This window comes from Mus pahari, chromosome 17 (assembly GCF_900095145.1).
Source record: "Mus pahari chromosome 17, PAHARI_EIJ_v1.1, whole genome shotgun sequence".
In the NCBI taxonomy this organism is placed as follows: domain Eukaryota; kingdom Metazoa; phylum Chordata; class Mammalia; order Rodentia; family Muridae; genus Mus; species Mus pahari.
The window spans coordinates 20,518,203-20,544,238 of record NC_034606.1 but is presented as its reverse complement, the minus strand read 5'-3'; the positions used below and the strand labels follow the sequence as shown (position 1 = coordinate 20,544,238).

The following is a 26,036-nucleotide window of genomic DNA, read 5'->3' as shown; positions in this document are numbered from 1 at the left end:
GGTAGAAGAAAGGTGGGTGGGGCTTTGGTTCCCAGGGCTGGGGGTCTGAGGCAGAGACCACAAGGAGAGAAGAGAGGGGTGAAGATAGGAGATGGTGCCACGGGGTAGGTAAGTCATGGCTACATGGTCATGAGGGCTGGCCAGTTGGTGTAAGAGCCTCCCAGGCAGAGCATGGCAATCTATATTGTGGGGTTGACAGAGAAGAAGACACACTAGAGCTTAGAGGGTTGATGTCTGCTCAGCTCTAGTGGTATCGAGGCTTATTATGAATATAGAGGCTTATTATGAATATCGAGGCTTATTATGAATATAGAGGTTTTGTGTCTGTCACTTGGGAACTGAATGATCAAAGGTGGATCAGAATTAATTTTACTTCAATAGGATTCTGTCTCAAAAAACAAGATAGAAGGCCCCTAAGAAGGAACAATACCCAATGCCCCACAGACACACGCATCCACATGACACACATACATAGCTATACATACACCTCTGACACCTTTCACACAGAAAGGCAAAGGAACAGTTTAGTGATGTGCTTGCAACAGTTAGGAGATTTAATGCTTATTTTTTTTTTTGTGTGACTCCATACCACCAGCTTTTGCGACTGGATTTTGGTTCTTATGGTACTTTCTTTCTTGGGTTTCAATAGATGTGGGATGTGCTTAAGTGTCTGAGCCAAAGACACATTCTTCTCGAGTGGCTTTCAGGGAGTTGCAGTACATTTGGGCTGAACTTAGTCACTGTGCCCAATACAGGATCTCAGTGGTGTTGTGGAGGTTCTCACGGACTTGGCAAACACTGCATCACAAATGAGGGTGTGCATTTCTGACAGGAGTCCGGGTGATGCTGATGTCAAGTTTCACAGCTACGTTTTAAGCAACCATCTTAGACAGTTCTTCATTGAGACAGGCCCAGTCCCATTCTGCGTCTTGTTTGCATGCCCTTTCTCCAAACCAGTCCTACTAAGCACTCGTGTACCCCAGAGCCTTCCTTGCCTCTTCACACTTTTATCAGACAAACTCCACCTTAAAAACTGCTTGGAATTTTTTTGCAACCCACATGACCATTCCCCAAATTCTAATCTCGAGAGAAGTGTTCTGCTCTTTGGCTCAGGGATGAACATTAACTAAACAGTGTGAGAGAGGTGGGGGAAGGGGAGGGAGAAGTGAGGGGCAGAAAGGAAAGAAAGAAAGAAAGAAAGAAAGAAAGAAAGAAAGAAAGAAAGAAAGAAAGAAAGAAAGAAAGAAAGAAAAGGGAAGAAAAGAAAAATATCTGTACACCTATGGGGAACCCTGGTTCCACAGCAGCAGAGAAAAGAGAAGACAGCCACGAAAACCTAGTTTTACTCTTGGTAGCAGACACTGTAACCCCAGTATAGGAGTGTGAACAAGGAGGATGACCAGTTTGGGCTACAGTCTGGTTTACATATGTGTAGCAAGACCATCTCAAAGGGAAAAAAAAAGTGTTCAGGTCTAAGTGGCATAGAATGTAGCTCAGGACATTTAGATTATTAGGCGATGTTCTTAGCCGGAATCTGATTAAATGTATGCCCACGAGACTTCTGTAAAATAAAGTGGGATTTGTTAAACTGTATAAGATTTAAACATCTCTTTTAAAAAGTATGCTTCCTTAGCATATTTCTCCTAAAAAGGGAGGGATATGAATATGAAATTTCTTCTTCAAAGTTAAACCAAAGTGGTGTTATTCTTCTATACAGGGGCAGGGAGAAAGCCTCAACCCCCCAGTTACTTCAAAATCGAAACTGGCTTCTTATCAGGGCAGACCTGCGAATCCTCACCACGGGGAGGTTGAGGTAAAGGCAAGTTCAGTGGCATCCTGGGAAAGTCAGACCCTGCCTCCACATAAAAAGTGAAAAGGGGCTGGAGATGTAGCTCAGAGATGGGGAGCCCACTTAGCATGCAGAAGGCCTCCTGAGGGTCAACCTCCAATACTAGTCAGAAACAGGAAAAATCTTGCCTCTCTTCAAATGGAGAAACATTTTTTTTTTTTTAATGCACCAGCTATACCCAGAAAGCATGTGAAAAAAATACTAAACATAGCTTGCATTGTGAATGTGAATTTAATATCAATTAATGAAAAATAGAACATTTGCCCAGGAAATGACTTGGTGGTTAGAGGGTTTGCCAGGTAAGCAAGACAGTCAAAATCTGGATTCCCTAGCTCCTACTTAAATACCAAGTGTGTGTGGTGACTCACTCATCTTCCAGTCTCCAGAAGGCAGAGGCCGGGGAACCCCAGAGTGAGCTGGGCACCAAGACCCGCCCTCTAATCACCGAGCTCTGGTTTGAATGAGACCCCACCTCGCTGATGGATGTGGAAGAATTATTGAGGCCGATTCTTGACATTAACTTTGGGTTCACAGGCATAGGCACATGCATGTTTGCATACCCAAACATATGTGTCCACGCATGTGCACCCACGTACACGCACACCACATTCACACACTATAAATATGGAAAATGAAAAAAAATCACTGTTAGTGTTTACAATAAATGCTTGGAGAGAGTAAATTATTTCTAAAATGCACTCCTATTTCTCTCAATTGGAGTACAAAGTAGCGTTAAATTATTCACAGGGGAAATAGTTCTTTTTTTTTTTTATCAGTTAATGTCTAATAATTTCAGAATGCGGCAATTAGAGCTTGTACCAATCTGATGAGGATGCCGTGATGAGCATGATTCAAAAACTGTCATGGCTTGGGAGCACACCGCAAGCATTACAACCCACGTAAGGTCTGGAGATGTGATCAGAACAGGCATAGGACATTGAAAGGAAATATTGTTTTTTAAGGATTTGAAAATATTTTTATTGAATTATTTTGTTTATTGACAATTTAATATGTATACGTAATATATTTATACAGTTTGATTACACTCGACTCTTTTTTATTTTTATTTTTTAACTTTTTAAAATTTATTTGCATTCCAAATGTTATCCCCTTTTCCGGTTTCTCCTTTGCAAACCCTGTATCCCATCCACCCTTACCCTGCTTCTATGAGGGTGTTCCCCCCCCCCCCGCACCTACCCACTCCCACCTCACCACCCTAGCATTCCTCTACACTGGGGCATCAAGCCTTCACAGGACCAAGGGCCTTCCACCTCAATAATGCCAGATAAGGCCCCTTCAGCTCCCTCAGTCCTTCCCCTATCTCCTCCATTGGGGTCCCTGTGCTCAGTCTGATGGTTGGTTGTGAGCATCCTCAAAAATCTTTATCTAAACCTAAACAGCACTTAGTAAACTCTACGGAGGCAGGAGCTGGCACGCCCGCCATGTGTTGAGCCCCTGCCTTGACACAACAATAGTGTCACATGTTGTGTACAGCTATTGCATGGTGGATAATGTTAGCTGGAAAATACGACCTCTGAGATGGCCCAAACATTGAAAATGTTTGAGTACTAAAATTTGTGCAAATAGCCCCAAATTTTCAAGTCTACACATTTGAGACACTCTTAGCTCTAAGTGCTTTCTCAGCCCATACCTAGTTCTTTTCCTTAACCGACAAATGTATAAGAACATAGGGTAATCTTCCCAGATGAGCAATGGGCAAAGCATTAGAGGTTTCCTTTTTAAAAAAAGGTTTGTTTGTTTGTTTTGTTTTGTCTCACTGTGTTAGCCCAACATAGCCTTGGACTTAAGACCTCCCAGCCTCATTCTACAGAGCGCTGGATTATGGATTTGCACCATCAGGCCCAGCTTTCCAACAGTCACTTTGATATAGTGGTGAAATTTAGACCACTTATAGTTTATTGCTTGACCATTACATGCAATGCTACAAATGGGAGGGAAATGCAAAGTTGGGAAGAGCAATAAACTACTAAGAATGCTTTAGTACTGAAAAGAAGATTCAGTACAAGCAGGGGGAGGAATACAGTATGGATATCTGTCTAACAAGACCAGGAAAGACATCATAAAGTATTTAAGCATTTAAATGGTACATGCATCAACCAATTAGAGTGAATACAGGATCCCAGAAACATTTCCAGATTGAACACTCAGTTGCTAGGCAATCAGGAGATCCAGGACTCCCATGGGAACGGTCTGGTGGTGTGTGATACAGCACTTGGGAAGAGCCAGAAAGGTGGGTAATGATTATTAAGGCTCCTGAAGTACCAGCAGGAGCAGAGCAGAACGAAGACATGGTACAATCTTTAAGTCTGACGCCTGAAGGACCTGCTTTCCCTTAGTAACTTTGGAGATCAGCTGATTCACTTGCGGATCTTCTCATGAGAAAGTCAGGCGCTTGGAAAGAGAAGGCGAACTATTTCTCTGTACCCTAATTGGGGACTGTGGACTTTATCACATGATCAAATAACAAATATTGAAATTTGGGAAAATGTAGGAAAGCACTACCTTAGCAACTGCATAGAACTAGAACCCTGGAAGTTCTGAATTAAAGACCTCTTGTCTTTAAGGAATTATAATTATTGTCATTTGGCGATTACAGCCCAGACACAAAGCTAAGCACTATGAACGCATTCCTTCCATTATTCTTTAATGGCATCTGGCAAGGCAGTTCCTATTACTTCCATCCTACAGAGGAGAGAATTGGAATACAGAGCGGTTAACTATTTTGTCCAAGGCAAATCAAACCTCACGTGAAAATCTGTTGAGGGCTGTGACCACTACAGTACACTGCTTTTTTAGCTTTATCCCAACCCATGCCACCATTAGCCTTTGCGCTGTCTTAGAGGGTAGCCCTATTTGCTGGATGCCTCTGCTAAAAACATTTGGGATTATAGTTCTCCTTAAGTTTTCTAAGTAAAACACTTCCCCTTAGCATTTGCCCCTAAAGCTTCTGGGTGGGGGAGGGGAATGCTATTATGCTCAAAAAGCAACATATAAAGATTAAATGATGGTCTGACTTAAGTTCCAAAACCCCCCAGTGTGATTCAGAACCTAAAGGGTGTTCCATATGAGCATCACTAAAGCCCTGTCCACTGTGGATCGGAATCATCCCAAGTTGTCTTTCCGAATGCATCCCAGAGAATGAGGGACCACTGCTATGGAAGAGAATCCCCACACAACACGTGGGGAAATACAACGCCAGTCGTCTGCAGGGAATGGTAGCTTATCTTAAACATCGAGTTTAACACCGTGCTATCAATTTATCTTTCAGGACTCAGTAATTAATTTTGGAGAAGAACTAATTATAGAACATTCTCTTTTGAAAACAATATGGAGCTACGTGTTTTCTGCCAAGCTTGGGGAATCTGGCCACTTCTGTGTCTCTGTGCATTTCCAGGGTGTGGATTTAATCAATTATGCATTGAAAATATGAATATATTAAAAATATGTCTATAGTAAATATGTACAGACATTCTTCTCTTGTCTTCATTATCCAAACAACACAGTATAAAAGCTACATGCAGGGTCTGGAGAGATGGCTCACTGGTTAAAAGCACTTATACTCCGGCAGAGGACGTTGGTTCCATTCCTAGCAACCAAATTATAGTTCTCAATCGTCTTCTGGCCTCCACAAACGCAGGAATGCACCGAGATACACAAAAGTAAAACATTCACACATAAAATAAAATGAATGAATCTTAAAAAAAAAAAAAAAGCTGTGTGCATAGCATTTACAATGTGTATTCTAAGTAACCTACAGATGATATAAAGCTTAGATAATATGCATGTAGATAATATGCAAATTAAACCTGCATGCTTAACTATATATTTAAATATATACAAACACATATATGACTTGAGAATCTATAGATTTATATAATCTATAGTATCCCAGGTGAGAGGGTATGCCATGCAATCAGTGCCCTGCTTATTAAGGTGTGTATGACTAAACCCATTTAAATATCCGAAGAAGAAATGAATGGAAAATTTCAAGGCATATGTGACTCAGTTCTCAAAGGCATCTGTTCTAATGTTCAGCTATAATTCAATTCATTTGTTGTATGATATGAAATAGTTTTCAAATAAATCATAAAAATAGCAGTGTGATGTCCCAGTTCTATCAATGTGGGAATTTTGCAAACCAAGGTCCTGCTCTCCACCATACCCACACATGGGCACCATATTGGCCTCCTCATGCTGATCTGTCTCCTCTATGCAGCAATAGGAAGGGTAGAGATGTGGGCACTTCTGAACAGGATGATATATTTGTACATTTCTTACATTTCCTTGCAACAGGCTTACTATAAAACTTTCTTACCAGGAAGTTCCAGTTGGCATCAATCTGAGTCACCATACCAGAGAGGAACAAGCCCAGGAAGAGAAGCGAAAAGAAGAAAGCTGTCACAGACACAAACATGACCCATCCTTGGAGCAGAGGTAGAGGAACATTGGAGGAAGCGACCAAAATCCAGACAAGTCCCCCAAGTACCTGAAAGAAAAAAAAAAGAACACAATAGTCTCTTTGCATTTGAGCACTCAAAAAAGAACAGGGTAGAAGCTTTGCATTAGAGTAAGCATCTCTGCTGAGTTAACCCCATTTGCATCCACATTGCTCTCCCATTCTGACCTGAAGCCCCTGTATGCCTCTGCTACCCCAATTTTCATTGTTTCCATATCATTACACAAAATGTGTTCTTCCTGTAGGTGCAAAACTAGCTCTAACGCAGAGTTCAAGTCAGCTCTGGACCTAGATTTTCATGTTGGAGTCTCTTCCTCATCCAGGTGTTCTCTAGTTATCTACACACACTGCAGTGTTCCCCAGCCATCTGCACACACCTGCAGTGATCCCCAGCCATCTGCACACACCTGCAGTGATCCCCAGCCATCCGCACACACCTGCAGTGTTCTCCAGACATCCACACACACCTGCAGTGATCCCCAGACATCCACACACACCTGCAGTGTTCCCCAGACATACACACACACCTGCAGTGTTCCCCAGACATCCAGACACACTGCAGTGTTCCCCAGCCATCTGCACACACCTGCAGTGTTCCCTAGCCATCTGCACACACACTGCAGTGATTCCCCAGACATCCACACACACACTGCAGTGATCCCCAGCCATCCGCACACACCTGCAGTGTTCTCCAGACATCCACACACACCTGCAGTGTTCCCCAGACATCCACACACACCTGCAGTGTTCNCCAGACATCCACACACACCTGCAGTGTTCCCCAGACATCCACACACACCCATGGTGTTCTCCAGCCACTAATAGATACCATCCAGTAATGCTGCTGCCTCTCAAAACACCACCTCATGGATGGGTTTTTATTCCAGTCAACATTGTACTGCTTGGTCTTCCTTCCCACTCCTTCCTTTCTCACTGATTGTTAGAGTCCCTGAGAGAAGGAGAGCTGTAACTCTCTATTTTCCCATGTGCAGTGCTCACTGTTCCATGTCCTTCATACCTACTTGTACTTTTGACATTAGTTCCCACCCTATCCAATCATAGCTGCAACTGTTGTTCAAGAGAGTTAGCAAGGCAAGCTATCAGCACTCACTGTCTGCCATGTGATGGAAATCAAATTTGTGTCTTAGATTTGTGTAATAAGTGATAGCTACCAATAACATCCAGGCACCGTGCTAAATGCTGGGAATAAAACCAAGCTGCACTGGCCTCTCTTACACAACTGAGTCTATTCTCGGAAGTGGACAGCAAAGCAAGTGCTGAAAATACTGCTGAGTCAATGCCAGAGCTGGCAGAAAACTAGGCACTACACGTCCATTAAGTAAATGCTCCGGATGCAGATCTGAGCAGTGAGGGAATGTATCCTAGAAGTCATAAGCTCCAGGATGGGGCTGGGTGGAAACAAATCTGGTGGTGATAGCATAGGAGGACAGGCACCTTAGCATAGCAAAGAACACAGATCAGCAGTACGTGATGTGAGCATTTGAGCCTACTGGTAACAAGCTAGAGGGTCTTGAGGACACATAGAGCAATTCAGTTCGTGGAAGGGCAATGGAGGCCATGATTGTCTTGAACAGGAAGCGGTGTATTCAAGGCCTGCACCTGGAAGGGTTGCTGGCTAGAATGCAAGAATGGACTGAGTAGGGAAGGAAGCAGGAGAGGGAAGAATGCAGGACTGAAGGCCACATGGGATGACAGTGTAGCATAAATTATCATGAAGGAATAGAGCATAGAGAGGAGGTAATGGATTAGGTAGACGTTTCTAAGTAGAGGATGATAACGCTTCAACAGATATAGGACACGGCAGGCAAAGCATGGAAGGGAAATCCCCAGATTCTGGCAAAGGTCACTAAGATGATGTCAGAAAACACAGGAAGAGAAACGGGGGCAACGACACCCAGTTTTCTCCCATCAAAGCAAGAAAAGAGGCGTGGCCTTTGTAAGACAGAGTATGCTTTTCTGTGATCTTGCCAGTCCTTTATGTCCTTTTCCTTTTAAAAATTTATTCATTTATTTTTTTATCTATGTGCATTGGTGTTTTGCCTGCATGTTTCAGATCGATGGTGGCGGAAGCCCTGTAACTTGAGTTACAGATAGTTGTGAGCTGCCATGTAGATGCTGGGAATTAAATCTTGGTGCTCTGGTTGAGCAGCCAGTGCTCTTAACTGCTGAGCCATCTTTCCAGTCCCCCCTTTTATCTGACTACACCAGGCTCTTCACACACACACACACACACACATACACACAGACACACACACACATACACACACATATCACAGAAAGAGAAAAAAAATCCGCAGCTCAGAAACAAATCTCTTTTGTGTCTGAGTGGCTGGCACTGTTGAACCAGAAAGTCACTGGAGTGTGCTTGAGTCCCTAACTCATACCTAATTTTGAACCATTATCTTAAAAAAAAAAAATCTCTATTGAACTCTACCTATTCTCAGCTACCCTCTCCCGTGTCATCATCGTCAAAGGGATGTGAATACTTGGCCTTTTTTTTTGTCTTCACTACCAGACTTTCTTGGCAGTACACTGTTTCTTATATCTATGCACCCAAGTCATTTATTACTCCCATGGTAACTCTTTCCTAACTACCAAAGACGAGTATACGTTTGGCAACACAAAATGTTTGCTTGCACCCTTGCTTCAAAGATGCCTTGGGCACATAGGAGCCCTTCTTCCTGCTCCCCCACCCCCAAAACCCCCAACAGGATGTTCTCAATACTTGTTCAGTGAACATACAGACTACAGTGCTAGACAAGTACTAATCTAAGAGCAATCTGAGCTCCAACCCTGAAAGGCCAGCAGGCATCTGCTTGTAGATTTCTTTGTACTTAGGTAATATACAAATTGTACAAATCACAAAGGATAAAACTCCAAGTTTTAAGTCAAATGGTTCAAGCTAGGAATGGTGGTACATTCCTTTAACTCCAGCAGAGGCAAAGGCAGGTGGATCACCAAGTTTAAGGCCAGCCTCATCTATAAAAGTGAGTTCCAGGACAGCCAGGGCTACACAGAGAAACACTGCTAAAAAGAAAAAAAAATAGCCAGACAAAAAACTCAGTCATATATCTTGATGATATACTCTGAAGAAACATTCTACACACACAATAAATTACCACTTGTGTAATGATAGTTCAAGTATCCATTTAATAAACTTATAGCTGTGGTAATATATCTCAATTCCTATTACTTTCAAATAAAAAATTAACAACCCCTAATATTTTATACAATAAATTTAAGTGATGAATATTAATGTATGTTAATGTTAACTACCACTTTATTAGTTATCATGAAAGTTAGAATAAGCTTGTTCCGGAATAGAATATCTCCTCTCTTACATCACTTACTGCATATTTGAAGGCAGTGAGACTGTCTCTAACTTGCTTCTCACAGCCTTCTTTCTAGTAGTCTTTCCTTATTCTCTACCTACAAAAATTTTACATTACTGAACATACAACTTATAAGTTGTGAATCATTATTAAATTTCAATTAATTCAGGCAACATTGACTTCGAAGCTCTGTGCAAGGATAATGAGGAACCAAGAAAAACTGGTCATCATGAATTTAAGAGGCAAATTGAGCAGACAAGCACACTTACACAACTGAGGCAGTGTGGTAAGTTCACATCTCGAAACAATCTTCCAGAATAAAAGTAGTACTGAATAAACCTGAACTCAAATAGATGGGCCCCAAACCTACTCTGCTAGACACATAGCAAGAACATTCAAGAAAACACAAACAAAACAAAACTAACAACCCCCAAAGCACAACAACAACAACAACAACCCCGCAAACAGGTGAGATTCCAGCTCTGAGTATTCTGAGGGAGAAATACACTCCATTGGATCTGATTGGGGAACAGATTGTGGCAAGTGCTATCAAAAAGAATTGAGCACAGTGAGGTCCGTGGGATGGGAGAGGGGGCCAGCGACGTAACCGGAGGGATCCTGAATGGTGGGCAGCACTGCAGGTTGGATGTTAGACTTGGGCAGGGGGACTAACAAGAAAGAATATGGGTTAACTTCTCTTTCAAACTCTAAATTATAGCCTTTCCTACACCTTGAGCCTTGAAAAGGAAACTGGGTACTTCCGAGGAAGTGATCTGATTGACCCCATTTGTGGAGTGTGGGTGGCATGGCAACGGAAGGGAGAAGAGGGAATGAGTGCTAGTTTCTTCTTTCTCAATTAATCCCACCCACATAGCAACCTCTATGTGTTTGTTCTGCTCATGGGCTAGCTTTGAATGACAAGGGATCGGTGCATTTAAGTTCTCATCTAAGGGAACGAGTGGATGGCACAATTATGCTTACATGAGATAGCCATTTTCCTCACTTCAAGAGTTTCATTAACTTTCATCTGTAAGACTCTGGGTTCCAAATACACACACATACAAACAAATATCCAGCAGCAGATGGAAACAGATGAAGAGACTCATAGCCAAACACTGGGCAGAGCTTGGGGAATCTTTTTTTCTATTTTCTTTAGGATATTTTCTTTATTTATATGTCAAATGTTATCCCCTTCCCTGGTTTCCCCTCTGAAAAGCGCCCATCCCCTTCCCCCTCCCCCTGCTCACCAACCCATCCACACCTGCTTCCTGGCCCTGGCATTCCCCCACACTGGGGCATAGAGCCTTCACAGGACCAAGGGCCTCTCCTCCCATTGATGTCCAACAAGGCCATTCTCTGGTACATATGCACCTGGATCCATGAGTCCCACCACATGTACTCTTTGTTTGGTGGGTTAGTCCCTGTGAGCTCTGGGGGTACTGGTTAGTTCATATTGTTTTTCCTCCTATGGGGCTGCGAACTCCTTCAGCTCCTTGGGTCCTTTCTCTAGCTCCTTCATTGGGGACACTGTGCTCAGTCCAATGAATGGCTATGAGCATCCATTTCTGTATTTGTCAGGCACTGGTAGAGCCTCTCAGGAAAGAGCTAAATCAGGGTCCTGTCAGCAGAGCTTGGGGAGTCTTGTGGGAGAGTTAGGGAAAGAACTGAGCAAGTCTGAGGGGTCAAGGACACCACACAAAGACCTACTGAGTCAACTAACCTGAGCCCATAGGGGCTCAAAGAGACTGAACCACCAACCAAAGAGCATGCAGGGGCTGGACGTAGGCCCCTTACTCTTTTGTAGCAGATGTGCAGCTTGGTCTTCATGTGGGTCCCCTAACAATGGGCATGGGGATTGTGTCTGACTGTTGCCTGCACTGGATCCCTTTCCCCTACCTAGACTGCCTGATTGAGCCACAATGGGAGAGGAGGTGCTTAGTCCTGCTGGGACTAGATGTCCTAGGATGGAGTGGTACTGAGGGGGGTGTCTCCTCCTTCTCTTGGAGAAGGGGGGAGGGAGGAAGGGATTTGTAAGGGTGGGATTCGGAGAAGAGGAGGGAAGGGGGCTGTGATTGGGATGTAATATGAATAAATAAAATAATGGAAAGAGTAAGAATAAGAAGAGGAAGAGGAAGCTGAAGAAGAAGAAGAAGAAGAAGAAGAAGAAGAAGAAGAAGAAGAAGAAGAAGAAGAAGAAGAAGAAGAAGAAGAAGAANGAAGAAGAAGAAGAAGAAGAAGAAGAAGAAGAAGAAGAAGAAGAAGAAGAAGAAGAAGAAGAAGAAGAAGAAGAAGAAGAAGAAGAAGAAGAAGCAACAACAACATTGATTCTACAGAAGTCACTATGGTTTTGACCCAAGTATCTTTTCCCTTCTTTTGATTTCCTTTCTCTTCTAAGCCTTTCAATTTGGCTTCAACATTAATACGTGAGATTTCCCATGAGACTGGCTGTGCTTGGAATACTGGATTCCAGTTCTGGGCTTCAGTAAACTTGGAACATTTCCCAAGTAAGTGATAATCGCCAATGTCCCTGTTCAGGGGAGGAAGTCCCACTATGAGGGACGAACAGGAGAGCACTGAAATGGTTAATGGAGGGAAAGAGCTGATAAAGTATCCTGGCAACAGCAAGTGTGTAAACTGCAAAGAAAGGATTGCAAATGCCATCACACCCCCACGTTTGTTCGTTCCATTCGTTCGCATCTTGGATCTGAGACCACATTCTGACCTCATGTCTACCTCTGCCTGCTGCTGCTCCCCGCTGTTCTAAGAAGCATGATAATTATGTAGAAAATGTGCTTTCATTTCAAATTTCTGTTAGGAACTAAATCAGGGCTCACGGATTCAACCAAGCTTCAAACTCTAACAAAAAAGGCTCCTCTGCATCCAGGTAGCACAAAGGAAAGAACCTTCTAGAAACACCCTCCAGCTTCCCTGTTGTTGGCTGTCCACATCTTCTTGGCCCAACTTTATGAGTACCTAGCAAAGAAGTGGGTCACTACAGGTCCTGCTTTGGGGGGTCATAGTCTAGTCCCCTTTCTGGCTTGAGCTCTCCTTCTACTTCTAACTTGCTGGTTAGAAGCGATGTGAGGAGTCATAGGTGTATAGAAGTCCACGATGCATTCCCCACTCTGATGAACTGTACCCTCCTAAACCGTGAGCCACAGTAAATTCTCTCTCCTTTAAGTTGCATGAGCCAGGGAGCTAATGGGAAATCCAAGCAATAGACTACCCATTTCTAAAACAACAGATACTTTTTTTTGGTTTAAAATGCGTATGCCAATTAGCTTTCAGCTCTGTAGACCAGGAGCCTTCCCCCTAGACTTGACTAAAGCCTTCCTCCCACCATAAAAAACAAGGGCGGGGGGGGGGCAGATAGTTACCTATGGATCACAATACACTGAACCCTCACAGCGGGACCTGAGCACAGTTTCCTGAGAAACTAGAGGCTGGTGAAATACACAGCCCCACAAGAAAGCATGGTCCTGGCAAGGGTGCGATGCTTGTGATTTCGGCTGTGTGGACTACAGACTTCTCAACCTGCCTTCCATTTGGATGGCTCTCCTATGCGCCCAAAGGAGTCCTTTTGGCAAATATCTCTTCTCTTTTCCAAAGGCACTCGTTTCCTTCCTGACAGGTTCTGACATTTTCCCTAATAACGTTCCAGCCTAACTGACACCTCCATTTTTATATACCTGACTACTACTAAGTAAACATGCAAATTTGTAATGTTTGAGAGAACACCAATCTTAAGAGACAATTTCCCAGACCTAACACCCTAGAGAAAAAAACACTTTGTTATTTAGAATTTTTTGCGCTGTATTGTTATCTGAACGAATGGCCATGCCATCTCTCATTTGCAGCAGGGAGACTGAACAACCAGCAGGCTTGGGGGTGGGGAGTAACTCTGCCTCCTAGGGTGGCTTACAGAATTAATTTGAGCACGAAATCAACAATAATACAGTCACAGAATTATTAGCTAACATATACTGGGTTTTTATGGTCAGGTCTGTTCTAAGGGTTTTGTTTTTATCAACTTAACCCTTACAGAGCCTGAGAGATATTATGAGCCCCCCTTTATAGGGAAGTTAGTTGAGGGGCAGAACACTCAGCCGCGTTGCCAAAGCTGCACAGTTAACAAATGCGGGATTTCAACCTGGCACTGGGTGCCAGAACTTACAGAGCTTATGCTTTTATCAGTATACTTTTCTGCCTCTTTAAACATTAGTGTTTATTCTAGACTTAGATTTCTACCAACTATCCAAATGACTGCCTCCAGTCACATAAAACTGGCCCAATGGTAACATGGGGAAGTTTCATCCAAATGTTTTAAACCCTTCACCTACTTATTAAGTGCTTCTGTATTAATGAGTGCACATTTACTGGGTACCTATTCAAAATTATAGTTACAAAAAAAGTTGAATTAGAATTTATCACCCACAGAAACAGAGAATCTATAGTAACTACATGTTACATGCAATTTATATCTTGAAGTTTTTTCTTTAAAAAACTGGAAACATATTATGTCAAGAGATACAATATTTCACTGGTAGATATGTTTACAAGCTGGGCCATAAAATACAAATTCATTTACAATGTAGCTGTGCCCAAGGGTGGCCATACTAGAGAATTTGGGAACCCACCCACATCAAATCTCTTTCATTCAGTAAAGTTCCTTTCTTAATCCCTTTTCTCTGCATTCTAGTCCATTATTTTATCCTTTCCACACAAAGAATGAGCCATACTTGTTCATGTGTCTGCCCAGCATGCCACACATCACTGCATAGCTGACTTGTGGTACCGTATCTCCCAGAAAAACTTCTCTGGCCAGAAGCCATCCTCTGTTTTTCTGTGATTACTGATGCATGCATCCTTTTGACCATTTACAACGTCTAGATTGAAATCATAGGCTCACATGCCTTTTACTCACTGGGCTGTAAAGTCAGAATTGGTGACATTTCCTCAAATGTTTCTGAAAACTGGGAGACCTGGTGGTTCTTTCTACATAAGGTGTTCAATGGTGTTCTGCTCCAAAGGGACAGAAACCAATCAGCGAGCACCTTCAGATCCAAGGTACACCTGGCTGTCTGAAGGCCAGCCCATTTCCTGGTATATGATGGATGTCTAAGACAGGTAGGACAAGCAGAAGCATGTACTTCTTAGTTAATTTTCTAGTAATTATTGGCAACAAGCATCACCTGTGACAAGATCTTTGGATGCTGAGGAAGAACATGGGTTTGATGGAAAACCAGTCATGTCTTGCAAACATACCCGACCAACACCAATTTTCAATCTTCTTTGGTCCCCATTTGCCAAAATACCTTATTAATACTGCAATTGCTATTGTTAACTTTTGATTATTTTAGTCCCTAGGCACCTGCCTGCCTGCTCCCTAACCATGCTGACATCCATTCAGATTGCTCCTGGATTAACCTTGGCACAGGTTATAGATTACACTAATCTGGAGGTTCAAGTCAGAATGATTTGTTACTTCTGAATTAGGGAAACAACAGATTATAAGAAGCAAGGGCAGAAAAAGACATATGCAGACTTGGTCTATGAACTCAAGTCTGTTAATTACAAAATAAGTTTTACTTTCTGGTTTGTATCTAAATTACATTTGTCAGTGCTCCAAAGTCATCCCTTCACCTCATATGACTCAAACTTTCATGACAGTTTTCTGACAAGCTACTGCAAACCCTAAAACAGAAACCGAATGGTGCAGAAGAGAAGTGAGCTCTGGCCTCTTTACATTTGTATTTATCATTTCCCTTGCTTTCTGAAATCTCCTTTTAGTATGTAGGTAACACATCATGTGCATTAAACATGCCTGCATGCCAACGTCCTGGCAAGAACTGGACAGACTACTACCTTCTTTTATTCTACTGACAGCCTTCCTTCTGAAAGTCTTTATGCAGAAGTTAAGAGTGGCAGGTAGGATTGCTATGAGAAGACTACCCCCTCTTCTATGCACAGGCCAATGAGGAATTCAGGTCAAACTGTCTAACTGGGAAAAATATTAGAATTTACAACCTTAAACAGCATATCTGCTCCCACACTGCCTTTCTCCACTCAACAGTTCTTTTCGAATATTCTTACACACTGTATTATAAGCCAATAGCACAGCATTTGCTGACTTCTGCATGTGTGTCACACCAATTCCAGTAGCCTGGTACCAGTTCCTCATCACTGGCCTTGTTAATTCAGTCATACCCCAGCAGCTTTGTCAAGTCCACAGCTCTTACTACCAGCCACATTTTTATACAGTCACATAAAGCAAATCTCTCCCCCTTTGACCTTTCCGTTTGCAGCTCAAGGTCAATCCTTTCAGCAAGTTGGTTCAAAGTCTTCAAAATTTTAGTTCATATTTCCGACTGGGCTGTGAGTCAGGGACCATGAATGGTGAACAAAGACATCTGGCAAGGGCATTGGCTTACTTTCTCTTACAAAAAGTTAAAGGGTCTTTTCTTGTGATGGAAGACTGTTAACTCGTAGGTACAAGGGGAAAAAAAGTATTATGCACAGGATAAAAACCGCTTCTAGCGAGGCAAGCACATTGGTTTCTTGGCCTTCTAATCTACTTTAAACAGTGTCGCTTTGCAATCAAAATCTATTTTCTAGCCAAGGACACAAAGCTCTAAATTCCAGCACATTTACCTGCTAGTAAGGCTATATTCAAAGACATTGATTGATTGGCAATAACTGGAAATACCTTCCAGAGTATCCAGCATGACTGCACTTTCCTCTGTCCCTTCCCTCAAGCCAGCCTCCCCAGATGTATGCCTCAGATACATCTTATACTTCAGTCATGTCACCTGAGAGGACATCCCAGTTCACATGTTAGTTGACCCACTAATATAGGCACCGCTAACATATGAACAACCCACTACTAAGTTTCCAGCTTTTCTCCTGTACTTTCTCCATCCTTCTTTTTCTTGGAATTATTTCAGGGTCTTATCAGTTCTTATAGGAACTATATTAATCGATCATTGATCTCCTGCATTTTTTTTTTAACTTTAATCTCTGTGTTTTACAAAGAAATGTCATTAAAGATTTCAAAGATGCAAACCTGACCAGGTTTGACCCTGCCCCTCAACAATGCTCCGCGGAGAACAGATTCAAAGCCCGACCTAGCATCGGCCAGCAAACCACATCCTCAACCTTACCAGCAGCGTCTACCTTCTCTTTTCCTATCTTCTCATCAGTCACACCAAAATGCTAACAACTGCTAGAAATTTCATGGTATGGTCTGACTAATTTTTCTCTTTTCTTAATCTCTGAGGCTTGTATGTGCCTTTCTTCCTACCTGGAATTTTGTTTCATCACTTCAGGCTAACCTCAAATGTTACTGCCCCCCATTTCAGCTCCCTGTCCTAGCTTTCCAGTAGCTAAACACTCTCATTCTTGTGGTATTTCCAAGTCTATCTCAGCACTTCACAAAACTGTAAATGCTTTTAACTTTTATACCCTGCTACACTCTCTCTCTCTCTCTCTCTCTCTCTCTCTCTCTCTCTCTCTCTCTCTCTCTCATCTATCTATCTATCTATCTATCTATCTATCTATCTATCTATCTATCTACCTACCTACCTATCATCTGTCTATCTGAGACAAGGTCTCTCTAAGTAGCCATTGACTTCACATAAGAAGTCAAACTAGCTTCCATCTCACAGAGATCCACCTGCCCCTGCTTCCTGGATGCAGAAATTAAAGGCATGCAGCAATATGCCCTGCATACACAACTGCTTTTAAGGGCAAGGACTCTAGTGGCTATCAGATTCTCAGGGCATAAAGAGAAGGCCCAACGAAGAGTGTGTCCTTTAGTATACTATTATGTTAAATAAAGGAAAAATAATTATGGCACTAAATCCACTAGAAGAATGTAGTTAGAAGAATGTAGAAACTGTGTTCTAGAATTCCTCTCATAAAGAGAAATGTAAACAAATGATTTGGAGGTTTTTTTTTTTTTTTTTTTTTTTTTAAACAGTGAAGCTGTGAGAGCCACTGAATAAGTCAATGCCACTGTTTTCTACAATTAACAGTGCTATGCTTGATCTTTCTTACTCATTTTTATAAAACAATGTCGTTGAGAACAGGAGCCTAACCACCTCGTGCAAGTAAAGACACTCTGATATTACAGCTAGGCCCAGTCAGAAAATGCATTTCAATTGTATTTCACCTTTCATGACCGCATTTCTTCCAAATAGAAGTGCCCTTTTTTTTGTACAACCTCTTAACTAGATCATAAGAGCTTTCAGGTGAGGAGGCATCCAAATAGTTTTGTGCACACTAGGTAGTCTGTAAATCTTTAGTAACACTGAGAGGATTTGACAACTGTAACTTTTGTTCATGAGAACAAGTGTGGGCATGGCACGGCACTGTGCTAGTGTGAACAGCCTTGGGTGTCAGACCTCACTGTTCCTATTAGTTGTGACAGGATCTGCTTTGCTATTCACTTATGTCTAAGTGAGGCTCTCTGGTCCATGAAGTTTCTAGGATTCCATTGAATCTACCTCCAATCTCACACAGGAGCAAAATGACTGCAAACAGAAACTACCTGAGTGTCCCGCGCTACCGTCTCGCCAGCAAGAACAACGCGGCACACACAAGATCCTTCTGCAGCAAGGCTTTAATGCGTCTTGAGAGGGAGAGCATAAGCCTACAGGACAGGGGAACCCCGACCAGAAATGGCACATCCCTTATATAGGAGAGTGTCTCCGCCTAGGACGTGGCACTCCCTGACAGGCTGTAGTCAATCACACCAGATGACGTATTAATGCATATGTAACTCTAGGGACAAGGAGAATGTCATGTGCCTGCGCAGGACCCTGTTTACTGGGCACGATCACCGGATGTCAGCGCCATCTTGAAATGGAGAACGCAGGGCGGCTCCCCACACCTGAGAAGCCAGCAATTCATGAGTTCTAATGTTTGAACACAGGTCCACATAATTTTGCTTCAAGTCCTTTACTCTTTGAGCCACTGTCCTAGCCCAGAAAAATGGTAATTTTTGGAGTGAATCCCTAGGTGAGGTGGTCTCTGGATGGCCTTTCCTTCAGTCTCTGTTACATTTTTTTTTTTTTTTTTTTTTTTCATTTGGACAGGGACATTTCTGGGTTAAAAAATTTGAAAAGAGTGGGTGGCCCTATCCCTCAACTGGGGGCCATGGCTATGTACTGAAGATGGTCTCTTCAGGTTCTATCTCTCCTTTGTTGGACATTTCAATTATGGGCTCTAGGGATTCATCTCGCCTGCAGACACCAACCCTCCCCCCCACACACACACACTATAGTTGATGTCAAGAAGCACTTGATGACAGGAGCCTGCTATGGCTGTCTCCTGAGAGGGTCTGACCGATACAGATGCAGATAATCACAGCCAACCATCAGACTAAGCCTGGGGACCCTAATGAAAGAACTAAGGGAAGAACAGAAGGAGCTGAAGGGAACTGCAACCCTATAGGAAGTACAGCATCAACTAATTGAACCATCCAGAGCTTCCAGGGACTAAACTACCAACCAAAGAGTATATGGGGAGTGATCCATGGCTCCAGATACATATGTAGCAGAGGATGGCCTTATCTGACATCACTGGGAGGGGAAGCTGTGGACACTTGATGCCCCAGTGTAGGGGGATCCTAGAGCAGTGAATCGGGAGTGGGTGAGTGGGTGGAGGAGCACTGTCATAGAGGCAAAGGGGAGAGGGGAGAGGGGGGATGGGATGTGAGGTTTGTAACTAGGAAGGGGGATATCATTTGAAATGTAAATGAATAAAATGATTAATAAAAAAAGGCTTGGCTTTGCAATTCTAACTTTGTGTTAAATTTTATGGATACATGGTAAGGATACATCTGGAAAGAATAACGTAGGCCAAAACCAAAGGGCTGGCAATTCAGGAAACCAGTGGCAGAACATACCTGTCTTAAAACAATTCCATGAACGCAAAGTTGGAATATACCCCACTTATGAAACAGGTACTGAAAATTGCCCTACTTGGTTCTGGGGGGGGAGGGGGCAGGCACTGTTTACAGAGAGTCATAAGTGCAGTACAGTACCAGAGACTGGAATTAAATTCCTTGAGCAAAGTTAGTATGAGAACTGAGTTCTAAGATCACAGTCTCATTAGCAGAATCACCTATTGAGAGATGAAACCATCTTCACCGAACACAGCTTGCATCACTTCGGAGAGCAACACAACCCCAAATGAAGCAGTCTTGGAGATACATGGATTTCAGTGGAAAGTCAAAATTTAAAGAGTGTAAGAGCTAGCTAGAAACATTAAAAGAAGTTAAAACAATTGGTTCTCCATGTGGAGTTTACTTAGTATTTGAGACTGTGCCTAGGGAATCCTCACATTTAGTTTTCAGGGAGAGGAACCATGGGGGTCTGTGACTTAGGAACCAGAAAGGAATAAAAAATATCCTAGAGCATTGGATAGTAAAATGGTGCTTCAAGTGAGTCACTTCGCTCTTGTCTGGACGCCCCTCAGGGTGAGCATTGTAGTCAGAAGACCATGAAGGTGATCTGGCTGTTCTCTTCATCTTATGATCCAGTATCACTAAGCATTCCAGAAGGATGGGGGCCAAGAAGGCACTGTTGGTTTGGCTCCATGAGGCCTCTCATTTCCCTGAGGTCACCGGGGTCATTGGTACATTTTGATCCTCCCCATGGGGAGAGGTAACAGAAGTTCAGGGAAGAGGTAAAAAGATAACTTCAACTTAAATTTTAAAAGACATTTGACCATAAAAAAAAAAAATTGTAGGGCTGGTAGAGTAGCTTACTCAGTAAGATGCTTGAACTTTAGTCCTGAAGTCCTGACTTCAACTCCCAGGATGCACTTAAGACAAGCTGGGTCTGTCGTTGTGTGGTCTCTGTGCTAGACAGGCAGAGACAAGCTGAGCCCTGGCCTTATTCTCCTAGGCAAGTTTCAGGGCAGTAAGAGAACTTGTCAGCCCGATCCCCATGCCCCCCCCCCAAAAAAAAAGAGTTGACAGGATGGTGAGATGGCTCAGTGGGGGGAAGTCCCTCACCTCAAACCTCTGAACCTTAGTTTGACCCCTGGGGCCCACAAAGTAAAAGTAGAGAACCCACTCCTGAAGTTGTCCTCTTACTTCCATAAAGTATTATGAAAGTGATCATGCTCTCCCCTTCCCTCAATTAATAAGCAAAATATGAAAAAGAAACAGTGGACATTCTCTGAGGCATGACACCCAAGGTTGTCCTTTGGCCTCCATAAGCACTTGCACACACATGCACCCACATCAACTGAACACACACACACACACACACACACACACACACACACACACACACACACCATGCAAATTCAAATGGCTTTGGAAAGAGACACTTCTATCTTTATAAGCGTCTGAGCACATGTCAGGGTTAGGAAAGTTTCCAGAGGCGCAGAAGTTTAAGAAGGCAGGAAGCAGGAAGCAAGACACGGTTTTGGAAACGCATGGAATACATCCTCACATTTCCAAGATCTAATCATCCTATCTGACCTAACAGATGTATTCACATTTGTCAGGAAATTCTCTTTTCTACACAGCTTGGTTCAAAGACTCTATCAGTGGGTTGCAGCTATACTATGTATTAGAATCCCCAGGGAACCTTTAAAAAAAATAAATGAGCTGACTCTGGGTGTTCCCCTAGAGACTCTGATTTAATTAGGCTGGGCTGGCAACAGGACTTGTAAAAGCTGCCAACTTATTAAGTACAGCAAGAATTGAGAACTAACTACTATGGTAGATAGGAAAAGGAGATATGAAGTGGGGGGGGGTCAATAAGTCAGCTTTTTGATTTGTTAACCTTTAGTACTAATGTTCCATAAAGTGTGGCACATCCACAGGTGGATTTAGAGTATCGCTTGATTTAGTAAGACTTCCATGCATACACACACACACACACACACACACATGTATATATATACATACATACATACATACATACATACATACATATAAACGAAAGACTTCTGTGTGTATGTTTTACCTATATATTTGAATAACTATTAGGAGCCAACCTATCAAATTGGAGATTAAATGTACATTACTCCTGAGGATGAGCCTAACTTCTACCAAAGTTTAGGCTGTGCCTCTATGTCTTCAGATCTTCTGTAAATTTCAGGATAAGTAGGATGTAAATAAAGCTGTGGGAAGAACTCGTGAAAGAGGAAGCGAGCATGTGGAACTTGAGGAACATGGCAGGAAAGGAGCCCAGAATCTGGGAACTCTTTCTCTGCAATGCTTCCTGTTTTAAAAGCTGTGTCCCCTCCCCAGCCAGGAGTCTGGTCCAGTGCCATCTCCTCCCTGTTCCTCTCACATGGATGCCTGCCACCCACCTCAGTCATTCCTAAGATGCTGAATTGGGCTCCAACCCGAACCCTCGCCAGGGTCTTCTAGTGTCACACTCACTCTCTGATCTCAGGTGCCACCGCCTGTGACTCATTCACTTGGATCTCTTCTTTCAGATACAAATCTGAGCTAAGCCCAAGGTGGCTTGGCTACCTAAGCATAATGGGGCAGAAAACCAATGCCCACAAGGTTTTCAGCTCGGCAGCACAAAAGGGAACCCCAAGTGACCTAGATCCAGGTTATGCAAACTCGGAGTGGATGAGGGTTGACATGAAAACCCTAAACAGAGCAAACAGAACCAGCCGGCAGGAATGACACTGCTTTGCTGACATTTCTTTCTATTTGACATTCTCCCGGCATGACGCAACCCCAGTTGCCCAATTTCTATTTGCACATTTCCCCCTTGTCCACAAGGAGCTTCAAAAGCTCCCAACTCCACAGCATTCCTTTCGCTAAGTTCAAGTGTCTAGTTCAACAAGGTGGCAGGGCAGGCTTGTGGCATCAACTTGACTTTGGGCGGAGCAAAGTGTTCTGAGGTGGTTTGGAATTCTCAGGTAAACTTAGAAAAGGACGAGGTGCAAAGGCAAGAGTTGAGGCTGACAGCCCCATTTCCACTTTGCCCCTCCGTTTTCACACCCACTTGATTACACACTGCCGGCTGCACCTACAACCTCGCCTTTCTCCCTGCCCTGTTCTTTCCCAATCCAAAGGGCACTGGCGACAGCAAGGGTGAGTCTGGTGAAAACCATACCCAGGTTTCAACCTCCTCTTCCTTTCCCTGGCGCCTCCCGTCCAGGCTTTCCACATCCTAACAGCTTCCTGGCCACCCAGTCATCAGTACACCTTTGCACCACCCAACAAAATGGCAGGTTGGCAACGGGAAAGGCCGAGAACGCTGGTTCCTCCTCTAGCCAAGCGCAGCTCCTCTCCAAAGCCCAGAGTCCCCAAGATCCCTTCAAGAGCAAACAGGAGAGGGCTTCTGCCCAAGTCCCTAATCATGGGCCCCTAGCCTGCTGGGTCTCTAGAGCACATTTCCATTCCAGGCCGGCGAGCAGGTGTCCGCGTAACAGGTGCCAGGCAAGAGGCCCCGGTCCTGCATAGAGAGGACCCCGAGACTGACTCCAGGAAAAGGCCACTTCTAGAGAAAGAAGGCTGAGGGAGAGGTGTGCAGAGGGACCAAGCCCGGGCTGGGGGCAAGGATGCTGCCTGTCCTTGCTCCCGTGGCTCGATCGTCACCTAAGCTGCCCCACTTACAATCTCCAGGCAGACGAAAGCTCCGGAGTACGTCCTTAGGATGTCGGGGCCAGCGGGCAGGGTGACCCGGGGCGCCGGGAAGGACACGGCAGGGTTCGGGGGCGGCGGGACTGCTCCGCCGGCCGACATGCTGCCGCTGCTACGTCTCCGCGCACCGCCGCCGCCACCACCGCCTCCCGCGTCCCGCCTCCGCCTCCCGGGCTTGGCCGCCGCCGCCGCCGCCGCCGCCGCCGATCCGGTCCGCGGGGTTCAGGCGTGCTGCCCGCGGAAAGGGTGTGGCCACGGGCCCTCTGCCGACAGAGCCCCGCCCCGTCACGTGGGCACAGGTGAGCGCGCCTCCGCCCTAGCGACCGTCAGGGTCACCAGCACAGGTGTGGTGCGCCCCAGCCTCAGCGCCAGTTCTGCAGCCCTCCTGGATCTTGAGATCACTTGCTGCTCCTGAGCTGTCTGCTGCTTCCCACCTGCTCATCCCACCCAAGTCTCACCGCTGGTCCTCACCCACTTTCACCAGTTGGGTAGGAAAACAAGAGATTGTGACTCAGAAGGAAAAACACCAAGTTGCCAAGCACACCTGGAAAATGGGGTGCCTGTTTTAAGGGCGATTCTAGGGGGATTTTCAGTCACGTGGCACATTGGAGTGGTTGGCAGTGGGACCCTGGAGGAATGCCTTGAGTCATTTCTGTTCTGTTCTCAGAAATCCGTCCGAGGATGTCCACCAATGATGGACAGAAGAGTTAGGTATACAGGAAGCTATGTAGCTTATAGGATGGCAGCTATTTTTTCCAGTTTTGACGTCAATAATCATACACAAAATGTTGACTTCATTATTTTTCCACACACTTTTTTATTTCATTCTCAGAAATGTATTCTTTGCTACTGCTTTTAAACACTTAACAGTTATTAAAACGGGACACTACTATATATGAGTCCCAAGCCTCAGTTTCCCCCCTCTTGCATTCCCATTGTATTGGTTTTGCTGTCAGTGTTCTGAAAGTGGAATGAACGAAGGGACATTTCTCAGAGATCATCTGAAAATAAGTTCCACAGATCAGCACACATGTAGACCAAGTTGGTAAAACCTGACACAGGCATGGGGATACATGCCCGGAATCATAGTACTTCACAGAGTGTGGATTGCCCTGAGTTTGAAGTCAGCATAGACTGCAAAACCGGTACGAGAACAGCTTGGGATACCTAGAAAGAACCTGTCAAGCAACAAGAACAGCAATCAAGTATGTGGATATGTAAATGTGTGTCTACTATACACATATGCATGCGTGCACACATGCCCGCACACACAAACCTATTCCAATATCAGACATTCTACCAATCGAGTCTTGTTCTGATCTGTCAAGTTTAGCTCTGGAACTGTTGAGTTGCTCCCTGCATGGATTGTCAGCAGGTTTTACCCTATGTCTTTATTATTTTAATAATCGAAACTCATAGGTGTGGTTGGTGGCACTACAGCAAAAGCCACAAAGAAGGGTGTGGATGAAACCTTGTTTGGGCTTCCTGACACCACCATCTGTTAGTCACCAGTTTCTGGCAGTTCCTGTGTGCTGGTTATCTAATAGGAAACCTCAACTTCTCTGTATTGATTTGTTCAATCGATGAACTTTTCTGTGTCCAGACCCTGATTGGCAAGAGATCTTTTATGTTTTATTTTCTGCCTAGGCAGCACCTAAAGGATCTTCAAAAGTGAGGCCACTCCAGAGAATTTGTTATGGAAATGCCCCGTAACGACATACGAGGTACCAAAGTGCTGTGGTGAGTGAACTTGAAATGACCTTGGACTTTGTGGATCCGTTAATGACTTAAAACTTCACCTGTGTATATTTTAAAGGTGTCACCAGAAAGAATACTGTGACTACTGACTACATCCTTTCCAGCACCTACTTTGCCATAACTGCCCTCCCCCCCCCCACCCCCACGCTTTGGATTCCCGTATGGTCAGGAGAATGAGAGACTGCTATGTGCCTCTCTCCTACATAATAGCAAATCTGCTCAATAACTAATGCTTTTTCATGATCACTAATCTATATCAGTAGTGTTTTTCTTGATGACACCAATTTCATCTTTATGATGGCAAGACTCTAGCATCCTTTCCCTCCATGATTATTTCTTTCTCCACAAATTCAGCTTGGAGTTCTCTTTTCTTTTTTATTTTTTGACTCTATTGGATATTTCTTTATTTACATTTCAAATGTTATCCCCTTTCATGGTTTCCCCTCTGAACAACCCCCTATTCCCTTCCCCCTCCCCCTGCTCACCAACCCACCCTCACCTGCTTCCTGGCCCTGGCATTCCCCTACACTGGGGCATAGAACCTTCAGTGGACCAAGGGCCTCTCCTCCCATTGATGACCGACTAGGTTATCCTCTGCTACATATGCAGCTAGAGCCATGAGTCCCACCATGTGTTTTCTTTGGTTGGTGGTTTAGTCCCTGGGAGCTCTGGGGGTACTGGTGAGTTCATATTGTTGTTCCTCCTATGGGGCTGCAAACCTCCTCAACTCCTTGGGTCCTTTCTCTAGCTCCTTCATTGGGTACCCTGTGCTCAGTCCCATGGATGGCTGTGAGCATCCACTTCTGTATTTGTCAGACATTGGCAGAGCCTCTCAGGACACAGCTATATCAGGCTCCTGTCAGCAGCACTTGTTGGCATCCACAATAGTGTCTGAGTTTCCTGATTGTATATGGGATGGATCCCCAGGTGGGGCAGTCTCTGGATGGTCACTCCTTCAGTATCTGTTCCCCA

At 44.0% G+C, this 26,036-nt stretch overlaps 1 protein-coding gene across 1 annotated transcript in view; it reads right to left on the bottom strand.

Annotated features, from left to right (window-relative positions):
• Mal2 (mal, T cell differentiation protein 2) overlaps window positions 1-23,554 on the bottom strand; it is a 30,229-nt gene extending 6,675 nt beyond the window's left edge. The window contains exons 1-2 of the mRNA XM_021217272.1: window positions 23,280-23,554; window positions 6,186-6,356 (exon numbers count right to left, since the gene is read on the bottom strand). Coding sequence (XP_021072931.1) covers window positions 6,186-6,356; window positions 23,280-23,408 — 300 coding nt within the window. The 5' untranslated portion in view covers window positions 23,409-23,554. The remainder of the gene's footprint in view (window positions 1-6,185; window positions 6,357-23,279) is intronic.
• Window positions 23,555-26,036: the final 2,482 nt, after the last annotated feature.